General features: G+C 57.6%; 6 protein-coding genes across 6 annotated transcripts; all 6 read right to left on the bottom strand.

Moving 5' to 3' along the window:
• Positions 1–1823: 1823 nt before the first annotated feature.
• K437DRAFT_143405 (uncharacterized protein) lies at positions 1824–2719 on the bottom strand. Its single transcript, XM_013387106.1, has 2 exons — positions 2531–2719; positions 1824–2473 (listed from the first exon to the last, which is right to left on the bottom strand). The coding sequence occupies exons 1-2, from the start codon at positions 2588–2590 to the stop codon at positions 1940–1942; spliced, it is 594 nt and encodes a 197-aa protein (XP_013242560.1). The 5' UTR covers positions 2591–2719; the 3' UTR covers positions 1824–1939.
• Positions 2720–2780: 61 nt separating this feature from the next.
• K437DRAFT_143361 (uncharacterized protein) lies at positions 2781–3988 on the bottom strand. Its single transcript, XM_013387105.1, has 2 exons — positions 3291–3988; positions 2781–3088 (listed from the first exon to the last, which is right to left on the bottom strand). Exons 1-2 carry the CDS (start codon positions 3740–3742, stop codon positions 2971–2973), a joined length of 570 nt encoding a protein of 189 aa, XP_013242559.1. The 5' UTR covers positions 3743–3988; the 3' UTR covers positions 2781–2970.
• A 14-nt stretch (positions 3989–4002) lies between these two features.
• Positions 4003–4957, bottom strand: K437DRAFT_268936 (uncharacterized protein; the record flags this gene model as incomplete). The annotated part of the gene is made up of 2 exons (XM_013387104.1): positions 4003–4243; positions 4584–4957. The coding sequence occupies 2 exons, from the start codon at positions 4955–4957 to the stop codon at positions 4003–4005; spliced, it is 615 nt and encodes a 204-aa protein (XP_013242558.1).
• Positions 4958–5020: 63 nt separating this feature from the next.
• On the bottom strand, positions 5021–6274 carry K437DRAFT_268935 (Vps54-domain-containing protein; the record flags this gene model as incomplete). The annotated part of the gene is made up of 4 exons (XM_013387103.1): positions 5021–5071; positions 5134–5342; positions 5401–5874; positions 5935–6274. 4 exons carry the CDS (start codon positions 6272–6274, stop codon positions 5021–5023), a joined length of 1074 nt encoding a protein of 357 aa, XP_013242557.1.
• A 105-nt stretch (positions 6275–6379) lies between these two features.
• On the bottom strand, positions 6380–9958 carry K437DRAFT_268934 (uncharacterized protein; the record flags this gene model as incomplete). The annotated part of the gene is made up of 8 exons (XM_013387102.1): positions 6380–6875; positions 6906–7219; positions 7287–7520; positions 7661–7824; positions 7886–8293; positions 8667–8955; positions 9044–9555; positions 9622–9958. 8 exons carry the CDS (start codon positions 9956–9958, stop codon positions 6380–6382), a joined length of 2754 nt encoding a protein of 917 aa, XP_013242556.1.
• Positions 9959–10434: 476 nt separating this feature from the next.
• On the bottom strand, positions 10435–12141 carry K437DRAFT_268933 (uncharacterized protein; the record flags this gene model as incomplete). Its single annotated transcript, XM_013387101.1, has 3 exons — positions 10435–11158; positions 11291–11788; positions 11873–12141. 3 exons carry the CDS (start codon positions 12139–12141, stop codon positions 10435–10437), a joined length of 1491 nt encoding a protein of 496 aa, XP_013242555.1.
• Between the last annotated feature and the right edge of the window lie 238 nt (positions 12142–12379).

Here is a 12379-nt window from a genome sequence, read left to right as displayed (position 1 = left end):
GCCGCTTGTTGAGCGATGTTCATGGTTCAAGCAGCCGCAGCATCGCTTAACAAAGTCGAAACCTGCACCTAAACCATGCAGTTCAGGGACGTCAATGGGCAAGTTCCTATTTCCTGAATTGATTACAGAAAGGGCTGGGCGCCACTTGGACCAGAATCATGTTATCAACTAACCGTCTATGCAATTTAACCACGCACCGAGGTCCACCACGACAAAACAGAACAAGGGCAATGCTGCGGTCAAGCCCGTCGATCGGATGGATCGCAATTATCCAATCTCGGGTCTAGTTGGATATCCAGGTGTATTGGCTGTCAATTTTAGTGATCAGAATTGGATTGGAATCAGTCTAGAGTCATCTATTTCAGTGGCTCAACAGGCCAAAGCTGAGCAAGTTGGTCAAAGTCAGTTGCTTTATGCATGATGCCAAGTCAAGTCAAGTTGTAGCGTGACGTCTATAGAGATCTAGCCTGGGTTACTTAAAAGCTTTCTCGTGTTGCACTAAACCATTGGCACTGCCTGCAAAATGCAAGCACCAAGTAATTGCTTCGGACAAAGGCCGAGGACGGCGACTTCACTCACTGTTGGTTGGTATATTGCTTAATGGTAGAAGTTGAACTCTACAAAGCAGCTGACAACGTCGCATGGCGCAGAGGCAGGTTCCTGGGGTCGAACATTCCCAATCGCTCCAAAAGTCAGGAAACCATGCACTAACCACATGTTATGTGTGATATGATATTCTTCGAAAGCCAGAACTACGCAAAGCGCCTTCGCTCGGATCTTATCAGCGGTATGCCGACTGCGGGCCCAGGAGTCGCCAGGGGACAGGCACGGGCTGTTGGGAACGTGTTGCCTTGAATAAAAAAAATCCTTGTTGCCGACCAGCAGCACGGCGAAGTCACCAGACCACCAGGCAAGTCCCAAATTGAATACAGTGGCTGTGATCTGAAGAATCCTGCATTCCCTTTCGTCCTATGTGACGGGATCGGGCCTATCTCTTGTTAACAAATCTTGTGCCCCCAAACAGACTCCAGTACTGCTTTAGTCTGACCTCAAAGCACGGTGGGTTGAAATAAGCTCGCTTTAACCTCAGAGCAAGGCTGAAGTTCCCACGAGGTCGAGCCACTCTTTCCCCCCCATAGAAGCCCACAACCAGTGAGATGGTGGTGGTTCATACAGGCCACCGTCGTGTTCAGTGTTCTGCATCCCAAGATCTCATTCCCCAAGAGTGGGAGAGACCGGAAGAGTGGCGAGAGAGGAGGCGTAGTCAGCCGTTACACCTGTTGTCAGTGCATGCGAGGTCGAATTTTTGTTCAAGGGCCTGGAACGGCTCCATCACTGCTCCATCTTGTTTCATCTCAATCGTTGTGATGCCATACGTATTACCGTGGCAGGAGTTGCCTGGATCTGAGATGTATAGCGGCGCTATCTGGACATATTGCGGCGCATTATGTTTTCTCAAAATTTCACATGCAAAGTTGGTGAAATTATGCTTGTATATACAAATACCTGTTTTATAAGCGAAAAAAAAACAGGCACGGCACATCACCACCGACTTCCACATGCTTTAGTCATCAGCCCACGGACGTTTCCCAAAGCCAACACATCTTCGCATCGCACAACCCGCTTATCACAGCTCCTCATCGCTCCTCCATTCTTCATTATCGCCTTATTTGGACGAGAAACATCATAAAGCAGATGACGTTATGATTCTGGTTTAGCCGCTTTGCATGATACAAACTTGCACAGCATGCCCGTGGTGACGCTCCCGCCAGAGATTGTCGAGTTCATATTTGAGCTGGACTGCGCACACTTCCTGTCAGCACCGACCGTAAGTGGAGCGCTGGCTGCTGGTTTATCGGAGGACCAGCGCGGCGGCCAGCACTAAAAAGGGACAGGCATCGCTGCGGCGGATGTGCTTGTGCGCAACCGCGACGTGCGGTCACGCCAACGAGGCTCGTTCGCCAACGGCACGTGCACGCAATAGCGCAGGTAAACGGAGAGAGCCGCTCAGTTTGCTCGGCGGCAGGCTTCGTTTGCCTCTATCCAACGTGAACCCGCTCCTCGGTCGAGAAGGACCAGCATTACACTGGGACCCTCGAGGTAGCACGTTCCCGACCAAACCCCATGCCAGCTGAGAAGCCACCTGCCACATGGATCGAACATCGCTGCCTTCTTCAAAGTTCGTTGTGTGGCCCAAGATAAAACCAGTGATGGTCGTCTCTTCACAGAATTCGTCGACACTGCGCTCGTCGATGCTGGCGTTCTCTGCTATGACGATCGTAAAGATGTCATCACGTTGCCTTGGTGCGGCCGAAGGATTGACAGTGAGACTCGTGTCAAGAGAAGCGATACGCTTCCATGTTGTGAGGCCATCGAAAGGGCCTATTTCCCTCAGATTGAAGTAGCGAACAGGAGACGGAGTGAAGGGTTTAGGAACGAACGGAGGCTGGATGATGATGCCGCTGGGGCTCTGCTCAAGTCAATAGTCAGTGCTTTTGTTGCTGCTTGAAGTTGACATCAGACAGCTCACCATTTTAAAGCCTGGCCAGGCAAGTGTGTATCCTTCGTCTTCCTCATTGCGCGCAGACATCGCGGCAGGACCAATCGGGGCCTCGGGCTTTCCCTTGGCACGGCAGCTTTGTGTCCAGCTGCACCGATGCCAGCTCTTCAGAGATCCCGCTCGCTACATATGGGGACAAGATCGCGGTGCACACGCACATCAGGGTCGAGCGCCGGACACAGCGGGATTCGGCTACGCTGTCGTACAGCGGCGAAACCAGTCTGGCAGCACCGACATCGGCTTCTTGCCGCTGAGGTGCCTGTCGCTGTAGGCAGCAGCGTCCGCAAGAATGTCGACCGGGTTGCGAAGTTGTCGCTGGGTATGCTCGCCCGTCAGTTGTCCGTCATCGAATGATGAGATGCACGGCGCTATGATGAGGAAATGTGCACACCAATCGAGCGCCGCAGCGATCACCTTGTACTCATGCTCCGCCTTGAATCGAATGAGCGGACCCGCTGCGTCTTCGACGTGCAGCGCGCGCGCTGGCGAAGGTGACGAGGAAGGGCGAGCCTGCCATCTCGATCGAGCCTGCCATCTCGATCGAGCCTGCCATCTCGATCGAGCCGTGTGGCTGCTCGATGAGCAGCAGAGAGATGCGTAGCACGGCGCGCTTGAGCGCTGCTTCGATGGCGACGGTATGCTCGCATCCGTCTGTCTTGCTGATCACGCTGTTGATGAGATCGTCGACCACGGGGCCGAGCTGCATCGCTGTCGCCTCGTCGTAGCTCGCCTGTCGCAGATATCCGCGTGCTCAGAGAGCTTGTAGGCCGCCTGCATCATCACCGAAGACAGAGCGAAGACTGCAGCGATGGGTCCAACGGCATCTTCAACTCGCCTATTACCCGCCGACGCCATTGCAGTGTGCCAGCGAACGCTGCGTCGCGTGAGACGGCAGAATCGGTACTGCGCGGCGGCAGGAGCGGATCTGCTCTTCCGCGAATGTTCGGAGGATCGCGCTGCTGCTGCCACAGTGGCTCCAGAGCGAGACGACACAGCTGCATCATGGTCAGTGTCGGAACACCTACGCTTTGGCCGCCCGCCCTTTGTACGCTGTGCGATCCGAATGTCGAACGACGTCTGAGCAGCAGGAAGTGGTCCAGCAGAGGTTTCGGTCGTACCGCTACCGTTTCTGACCGCGACGCTGCCAACACGATCCACCTGCGCGGCGATCGTCCCGAACATTGACGCTGTTCTCCGCGTGTGCGAAACTCGGGACTACGGCGAGGATCAGGTGGAAGCGTATGATGTCCGTCGACGACGACATAGCTACCGCTGTGGGTCGTCGCGCGGGCGAAACAGCCAAAGAATCCGATGCGAGCGCGCTGCGCTGGACGCCGGCTCCAGCTGCTGCCGTTCGCCCACTCCGTCTGCGGGCCGTCCGCGCTAGAGCCGGCCGGGTACCGATGCGATTGCTATGCTGGCTTACGAGATGCCGAATGCTGCTAGCCATTCGCATGCGTTGGAGCCGAGGCCGAGTTGAAGACCTCCCACACCTCGATCTTCTTCTCCTTGCCCTTGCCCTGCTCTTCTAACAGGCAAGGAGAGAGGAGGAAGGAGGAACTCTTGAGCAGCTCGCTGCAGCGGCTGGCAGTAGATGGCCTGCGGTCTCGTTCCAGATGCTTCCGGATGGCTCTGAGACCGAAAAGACTGTATCCGCAATGACGTAGGTAGGGCATCACCATGCTGGGGGTCTAACGAAAGGACAGGTCAGCATATCAAGTTCTGCGCTACAGTCTAAAGACGAAGGTGTACGACAAGGGGATGAGACTCGCGATCTTGCTCTGTGCTCCTCATCGACACGATTTGCTCGGCGGTGGCGGTACCTCTTCAGGCTCTTAGCTCTCGGTTGCAACAGCTTTAACTCCTGTGTCCTTCTCGGGTGGTGCCGGTGGCGGAAAGGGTTCTGCCTGCCTGTCGCTCTGCGAAGACTGCCGTTGTTCGAGTGTTGGTGAAGGGCGTGGTGCTTCGTTGCAAGGCCGCAGCGATGTGGCTGATCCGTTGCTCGTCGTCTGCGCCTGCCCACCTGGGAAAGTCGCCGGAGCCGAGGGCAGCGGCGGCGTCTGTTCCCTGAAGACGACTGATACGCAAGGCTGGAAGGCGAGGCTGATACGAGATATCCGTGGATGCTAGCGTTTTTGGCGGCTGCGCCTGCGCCTGTGGCTCTGGCACGGGCTCGGGCACAGGTCCGCGGACCTGCTTCTCCTTGAGCATCGCCGCCAGCTGGCTGCCTGGCCAGGAAAGGCCTTTGAGCGCTTCCATCTTGGAGGCGAGATACTCGCCGTCTTTCACGATGCGCTGACGCCCTTCTTCTCTGCGCAGCTCGAGGCCTGTGAACTCGGCAGCTGTCCGCTTCTCGATCGCGGTCAGGATTTGGCCCATGTTCTGCTCCGCGGCCATGCTGGGAAGGTAGCGCCATAGCACTTTGTGCAGCAGGGACGTCTCGTTGACGATGTCCAGCATCTACTTGTTCGCATCGAGAGTGATCTTTGCGTCGCAATTCCAGTCTACATTCTGGGGAGGGAAGGTATGTCAGTGAACTGGGAAGTGTCGTCGTCCGGCTTGCGATAGCGTACTCTTATGCTCTTGGAGTGCACGATGAGACGATCATTCATGATCGAGACCAGCTTCGCGTGGATCTCGTATTGGTGCTCTTGGCAGTCCCGCTTCGGCTTGTCGGACTCAGTCAGCATGAATGCCTGGCGGACGCTCAGATGCCCTCGTACGGTCTCTCGAATGTACGAGATGAAGGAGATGAAGACCGACAGCGTCTGCGAGGCCAGTGCTGTGGAGTGATGCATGGTCAACGATTGGCTTGTGCGTAGCAATTCGAGCAGACTTACCAAGATTCTTTGCAGTGATGTTCCTGAGACCTGCCGAGCACATGGCACCGGCGCCGAGCACCACCTGGCATGTTCGCGAGTTGACCTGCTTGAGGAACTCCACAAAACGCGTCATGGCCTCGGTCGTCAAGAGCGGAAGATTCACGATCATGCGGAGGTACTCCCCCAGAAGGGTGAGCACGTCGAGCGTCGCCCCAACAACGTAATACTCGCGCTCCTCGATGTGCAGCGTCTTGGATGTTTTCGACGCGCGCGACGTCTGCTCTTCAGATGCTGTGGAAGCCCGCTTGCGTCCCTCCGCCTCGTCCGCCGCCTCCTCCTCCTCGTCCTCGTCCTCGCCGTCATCGTCGGCTAGGAGAATAAAGTCAGCAGGATCTTGAGTAGCTGATCCGGCCGTCCGATCGACATCCTTCTGTGACAAGGCGGGGACGCTGACAGGATCCCATCTCTCCTCCTCTACGGCTTTTGCTGCTGCTGCGACCTTTTGAAAGTGAAAGCCGACTACGAAGGCTCTCGCTTAGTTCAGCAGCCTACCTCGGAGGCCAGTGATCATGCGCTTATTGGTGAGCTCGGACCGAAGCACGAAGGACCAGCAGAGTCTGAAGACTGCGAGGAAGTCGCGGAGGGGTAGCTTCGCATGCTGCTCGGAGCGGATGGTTATCAGACGAGAGGCGAGAGAATGAGCCGCCTCGCCGGCCGATTGCAGGGCTTCGGAGACCGAGGAAGCTGTGCTGGGAGAGACGCCGTCTGGCATGTCGTATCTGCTCATCCCCTGTCCGTTGGCAATGTGAGAGAAGGCCGCGCTGCCATTCGGCGTGCTGTCGTGTGCTGTCTCGTGGATCAAGAGTAGGATGACGCGCATCTGAGCGGTCATGCCTTCGATAGCCTCAAGCAAGGCCTCGAAGAAGATGTGTCCTTGCTCGAGGAGTTTCTCATGCGGAGCTGCTCTGAGCTCAGCAGTAGCCGGATTGGTCGAAAGCTAATTGTCGGTCGGCGCATCCACTTGCGCGAGCAGGCGGATCAGATCGTCGCTCATGCCTTGGATGTGCGAAGTGGCTATCGACTGCAGGAGCTCCGTCGCGACCTCCTCGTAGTCTCTTATCACACGCTCGATGCCATGTGTCCTCACAAGTCCGAGTACGAGACCCATGACTCTCGTGCGCAGCGCCTCGTTCTTCACCTCGCTCGATTTGGGACTCTTGGGTATCCTCTGTACTGCTTCTTGCGTTGCGTCGCCCTCTGATTCGAATAGAGACTTAAATCCGTTCGCGTTGAGTTGGCCAGCCGCGATGCTGATCGAGTTGCGCATCGATTTGTGTCTTTGTCTTCGCAAATTGCGCTGATCCATCGCAGACGATCGCGCTTCTATCGGCAGTGTCGGAACTGCAAATGGTTCGGTGATGCGCTCCCGCAGCTTCGTGCCAAGCACGATCAATAGCTCCTGACGTAGAGCGGCGGAGATGTGTTTGTCGTGGCTGGAGAAGCCCAGCACGATGCCTGCTTACGCGGGCTCGCGGGAGATGTCCAGCACCTCGCTGTCGGCCTCGGCTACCGATCTCGACGCTAAGCGCTTCAGCATGGAGCGTATCGACTCCATAAGGTCGAGCGCTTCCTCAAATTCGCCTTGCTTCACCAGCAAATCCACCATGTCCCTCCGGTCTGTGAGATCCTTGACCTGCTGCAGTGCATTCTGCATCGTCCCGAGCTCCCTCCGCTTTGCCTGCCGCAGCACAAGCTGCAGCCCCTTCTTGGCCTGATGCTCATCGATGGCAGCGAGCTCGCTGCGAAGCGCGTCGACCTTGGCCAAGCACGATTCGGCCTTCGGCGTAGAAGTCCTGCAGGTTGCTGGGCACAGCGAAGGAGCTGGATCTCGCCCCTATCTCTACGATGAGATGCTGCTCTATTATGTCCGAGTAGTAGCTGAGTTTCTCTTGAAGGATCTGATTGAGCGCTTGCTCGAAGCTGTCGGAGGAGTTTTGTCGGGCTGCTGGCTCCACTGTTTCCACTACCTTGCCGAAAATGTGCGGGCTGCTGAGGTTGAAGTCCTCCTCAAGTAGGCCCTCGGCTCCGTTTCGAGCGAGGGCAGCTGCGCTCGTTGCTCTTTTGGGGGTCGTAATGCGCTGTGATCCATCGAGAATCGGTTGCCTCCTACCGCCGGCGAATCTGTGCCTTCGTAGTCCTCCCCATCACTCGCTTCTAGCCCAGCCACTTCGGCACCCAGCTACGCCCTGCCACTCCTCCCCTGCCGCTGACTCCGGACGAAGAGGTCCCATTCCGGCCAGATTTGGGCGAGGTAGGCGGCATGATCGGCCTTGCGAGCCGTCGGGAGCTCGCTGCTGGAGAGAGGAAGTGGCGGATACCGAGAGAATTGAGGATTTATCGGCTCTGCCCTTTTTGTTGGATGGTTCAGCACAGTATAGATTGCTGCGAAGAAGTGAATGTCATAAGCAAAGGCTCCGCGGCCAGCGCTGCACAACGCACTAACCATTGAAAGCCGTCAGCGCAACACCAGACGCATTAAGGTGACTCGAGATGCTCTGACCCTCGAGGTTCAGCGCAGATTCTGGTGGGCCCGATACGCTGCCTATCCTCGAGTCGACGATAGAGCCTTCTATCGTGCTCGCTGCGACCGACCCTGTCTCGGTAGTCGCAACATCGTCGTCCTCGTCAATGTATTCGATGCTGCCTCGGGGTATCCTTGGGCTCGCACTGGAACGGTGTGACTTTCCTGCCGCACCGCGCGCATCGAGAACAGGAACTTGCGCGAGCTCCCGAGCTCGTGAGGCTGATCGATAATCGCGAAAGCCCTCGACAATGCCTAGCAGAGCCAGAACGCTGGTCGTGACCTCTGTCGTTCGCGGCCAATCACGTCCTGCCCCGGCGCGTGCGGCGACTGAAACGGCGCGACGAGGCCGGCGGACAACGTGACAATCTGCGGGCTCCGGGCCTGCGATGCTCTCACTGCCGCATCCAACTTCCAGCCCTGAGTGAGCAATGGCTCTGTCTGTCTGTTATCCGAGCTCGAGTCTGCGAATGCCATGTGCCAAGCGTATAAGAGCAACACGGACCGCTGACCAGCATATAACGGCGCCTGCTGATTGCTGGTTCGCTGTTTCGCGTTGCTCATTTTGGTTCACATTTGAAAGATGATCGCAGCCATTATGCTCTTCGGCTCTCATTCGAAGATAGGGGGTATACGTGCTTTCCTCAGTCCTGCGGCTGATGCCCTGGCGCAGCTCCTCTGCCGCAACCCCTTCCACCGTCACCAACTCCTCGGCCTGCCCCGCGGCCTCGCCGCCCAGTGGAGCCACCCTCTTCCCTGTGCTGCTGCTCATTCGGAGTTAGCACGCCCTCCTGTTGAACCTCCGTCTCCGTGGATGCGTTTCCGTTACGACGATTCGAACGAGCCTTTCCTCCTCTGCTACCACCTGAGCTTCGGCCCGGTTGCTGCTTTTGCTGCTGCTGTTGCACCTTCTTGCTCTCCTCAGCAAACCACGTCTCGAACTCTTCGCGCTCCTTGCGTTCCTGCTCTGTCCTGACGCCAGCCGCCTTTTCCTCCGCGATGATGTCGGCGAAAGACCTGCGGGAGGCCGCCGCTTATGCCATCGCTTCCCGCTACGCTGCGCTATCCTCGTTCCTCTACTGCTCTTGGATCGCCAGGAAGGACGCAGAGTTGCCTGCTCTCGCGCCCGAGCGGCTGGCGCGTGCCGGAGAGACAGAGGCCGCGGCTGTTGGCGAGAAGCAGCTCGAGGAAGGCGTAAAGGGAGTCGCTCTCGCTGCCATCGAGCGCTGCGAAAAGTTCGAAGTAGAAGCAGGCAGAGTCTGTGTCGCCCACGCAGGGCTGCCTTCCTCGGGTTTTCGCAATGGAGATCGCACCGAGTGATTCGGCGTGAACACGCTTAACGTGGAAGAGAGCGGTGGGTCCCTTAAGCTGTCTGCGCGGGCTAGTGAAAGCGGAGATGGCGCGGCTGCTCCCGCTGATGGTCGCAATGCTGGTGAGCCGGATAATCGCGAGGCGGTTGCTGGGCTTCTGGACACTAGCGACATCGGATCTCTGGGAGGAGAAGATGACGCCGGGCTGTCGAGTGTCCTCCAAGGAGTGCCATCGGAAGCTTTTGAGGGAGTCGTTTGCCACGCCGCCCCATGCGCCGGCGTCTGCGGCGAGCCATTGCTAGGAATTGCTGAAGCGCTCTGCTGTAACTGCTGCGCTCGTCCGCCGACGATCCTGCTGAGAGAGCTTCGCGCCGATCATGATTGGCGCAAGATCTGTAACAGTTCCGTTCGAGGCTGTAGCGACTGGCGTCGCTGTCCATGAGGCGCTCGCAGAACCGGCTGGAGTCCGACGCACTTCCAAAGCCATGATGCTCTTCAAGTCGACGGCACTGGCTGGAGCGGTAGATGACGAGGGTCTGGCCTTGGACGCGACCGACCAGGGTGCTCCTGAAGATCCGTTCAACCGCATCGTGGACAGCAGGCGATTGCCTTGACTGACGTTTCCTGTGTCTGTACCAGTTTCGCCCTTGGGAGCTGCTCCGCTTGCTCCCTCCTCACTGCCCATCTCGAAAAGCATGCCTGTGTCCGGCACAGGGGCCAAAGGCTTCGCCGCTTTCAAATCGGGACTGCCAACCGGCGTCAAGGACCCGCGAGTCTTCCGCCTTGCGTCTGCGGAGCTGAGGACTGGTGACTTGATGGCACTTCTTCGAGGTGTCCGCAAGCTCGCGAGGTTCAACGAAGGTTTCGGGATGTCCTGTTAGGCTAGCCAGTCTGCGTGGACCGCCATCAAGAGCTGAAGGCGCTCTCGAAATGCGCGGTGTATCCGCTCGTCCTGCCGCCCTCGGACAAAGATGCCAAGATCTTTCAGCACCTTGTGCTCTAAGTCGTCCAGAAGGCCGCCCTCAAAAAGCATCTCTATGCTTCTTGCGCAGAGGTCCATGCAGGCCTCCTTGAGCGCGTGTGCGTGGTAGAAGTCGGCTTCGGCCAGGACGGAGGCGATGTTGCGTGAGAAGATGCGCCTTCGCAAGACTTTGCAGCAGATCAGAGAGAGAGCTTCTCGAGGAGAAGATGATCGACAGCGGCAAGGACCTCCACGATATCATCGATGAAGTCTTCTTGCGCGACGCCCTGGTTGCACCCTTTGAACACTGCGACGCCAGAGTTGGCGTACAGATACCGCAGCACGACCTGCATGATTGTCCACTGCATGTTCGTCATGTCGATCTCGAGCAAGCCGCCTTTCCACCGGCCGGAAGAGAAGGGGGGGGGTTCAGCGCCGAGGTGAACAAAGGGGACCGACGCAGGATCACCGAGTGAGCTGGTACGGTCCGATCTTTTAAAGCGGAGCTCGACGTCATAGATGTCGGCACCCGCATCTGGCGAGCTGACGTACTTTTCGAAGGCGCTTTCCATGTCTCGCCGAAGAGTGAGAGTTGGGGGACGCGGAACAGGCGATTCGAGGGACGGGGCAAGGGCGGAGAGCTGCAGCAAAGCAGCTAGCGTCTGACGCTGGTTCCGAACGGTCTCGCGATCGATGCGCAGCGCGCTGTACGAGCGTTCTACCTGCATCCCGATCGAAGCGGTCCAGACAGGAGGCAAGTCATCGGCGTAGAGGTAGTGCAGCAGGAAGAGTGTCGTGTGGAAACTGCAGCTCGGGAGTGTCAGAGTGACTATTCCTGGAGCTGCTTGCTTGCCGCCGACGCCTGGTGGAAGGATGCCTTTGGTTCCTGGTGTCTCCAGAGCTTTGGCCAGCACCGGCACGCGGCTGGGGACGACGAAGCGGTGGGCTGGGACCCATTTGGCGCCCGCAACAATGAACATGTCGCAATTGTTTGGCGGTCGCAGGTTATTGGGCCCTCAAGCCATAAGCTCGCCTTGCCCGTTCTTGGCTTCCCACCGGCGGACAGATTCTCCGATGAGTTGTGCAATGCGCACGTATCGGAGGCTGGAAGCGCGTTCATCCTCCCCGTCATCCGTGTCCGACTGTTCCTCAACCTCTGGCACTGGCGTCATCACGTTCATGATGCCGACAGAGATGCTGATGCCTTGATCCGAGTCCTGCAGGCTGTAGGTGCGAAGGTGGGGTAATTGACTTTGCAGAGCTTCTTCGAGCGACCCGCCACGGGCTTTGATCTCTTTGCCGATAGCGTCGGATCGTATCGCGCAGAAGCCGCCACTCGCGTTCATGGCCACTTTCACAACTCGTTGGAGATGAGGTATCTGGTAGAACTTGAAGCCACCTTTTCTGACTCCTTTGCCGCCAATGTTCGGGGTATACTTGGAGGTCTGTGCACCACCGCCGCCCTCTGACCGCTTTGCTCGGACGAAGACATGTCCTAATTCCGTGCAAAGAATCGCAGAGCCATCCGACGCGATCGTGACGTCCCTCACTGAACTGAATCGTTTCCGCATCGTTCACAGCAGCTTTGGCTGTATGGTCACCGTTTTCAAAGTTGACCCGGTTCCCGACTTGGAGTACTCGGATGGTTGATCGATCGAGAATGTGAAGAGATCTCCCATGTCCGACGTGGCCACGAAGGTTGTTCCGGAGCTGGTGATCTTGGTGATGATCGGCTTTGCACGCTCTTGCTGTGGCCTATGCGGCCCGTAGGCATTCATCGCGAGGTCAGCGCGGAAGCGATTGAACGGGAACGTCACACGATGGGCGGCATCATTGTGGAGCACCAGCACATCGCAATTGTGAAAGAGGCAGGCAGTCGCGTAGTCGGTTGCGGCAATCTGCTTCATCTACTGCGAGATGGTGGTCACTTTGCGTGGTGTGAACTGGATCGGAGTCGCCGAGCGACCGTACCCCCCAGTTGGCCAATGTTGGTGCCCCATGTGTACAGTGCATCGGTAGTGAAGACCGCTTTAGGGTCAGGGTTAGGGCTAGGGTGATGAGTGAGGTCCGCGTCTTTTGACATCCTCCAGGCTGGCCTGCGATCCTCAGCATCCGGCGCAGCAGTGGCAGATGAGCCCGTTAAAC

This window comes from Tilletiaria anomala, assembly GCF_000711695.1.
Source record: "Tilletiaria anomala UBC 951 chromosome Unknown K437scaffold_56, whole genome shotgun sequence".
NCBI classification, from domain to species: domain Eukaryota; kingdom Fungi; phylum Basidiomycota; class Exobasidiomycetes; order Georgefischeriales; family Tilletiariaceae; genus Tilletiaria; species Tilletiaria anomala.
This window is presented reverse-complemented; position numbering and strand designations above follow the sequence as displayed.

What these genes read in the sequence shown, in the direction of transcription:
- K437DRAFT_143405 (XM_013387106.1), bottom strand. Translation starts at nt 2,590, where the DNA reads ATGTCTGCGCGCAATGAGGAAGACGAAGGATACACACTTGCCTGGCCA. An exon ending in CCTGGCCAGGCTTTAAAATG is followed by an intron (nt 2,474 to 2,530) that starts GTGAGCTGTCTG and finishes TATTGACTTGAG; the next exon opens with CAGAGCCCCAGCGGCATCAT.
- K437DRAFT_143361 (XM_013387105.1), bottom strand. Translation starts at nt 3,742, where the DNA reads ATGTTCGGGACGATCGCCGCGCAGGTGGATCGTGTTGGCAGCGTCGCG. An exon ending in CACGCGGATATCTGCGACAG is followed by an intron (nt 3,089 to 3,290) that starts GCGAGCTACGAC and finishes TCGAGATGGCAG; the next exon opens with GCTCGATCGAGATGGCAGGC.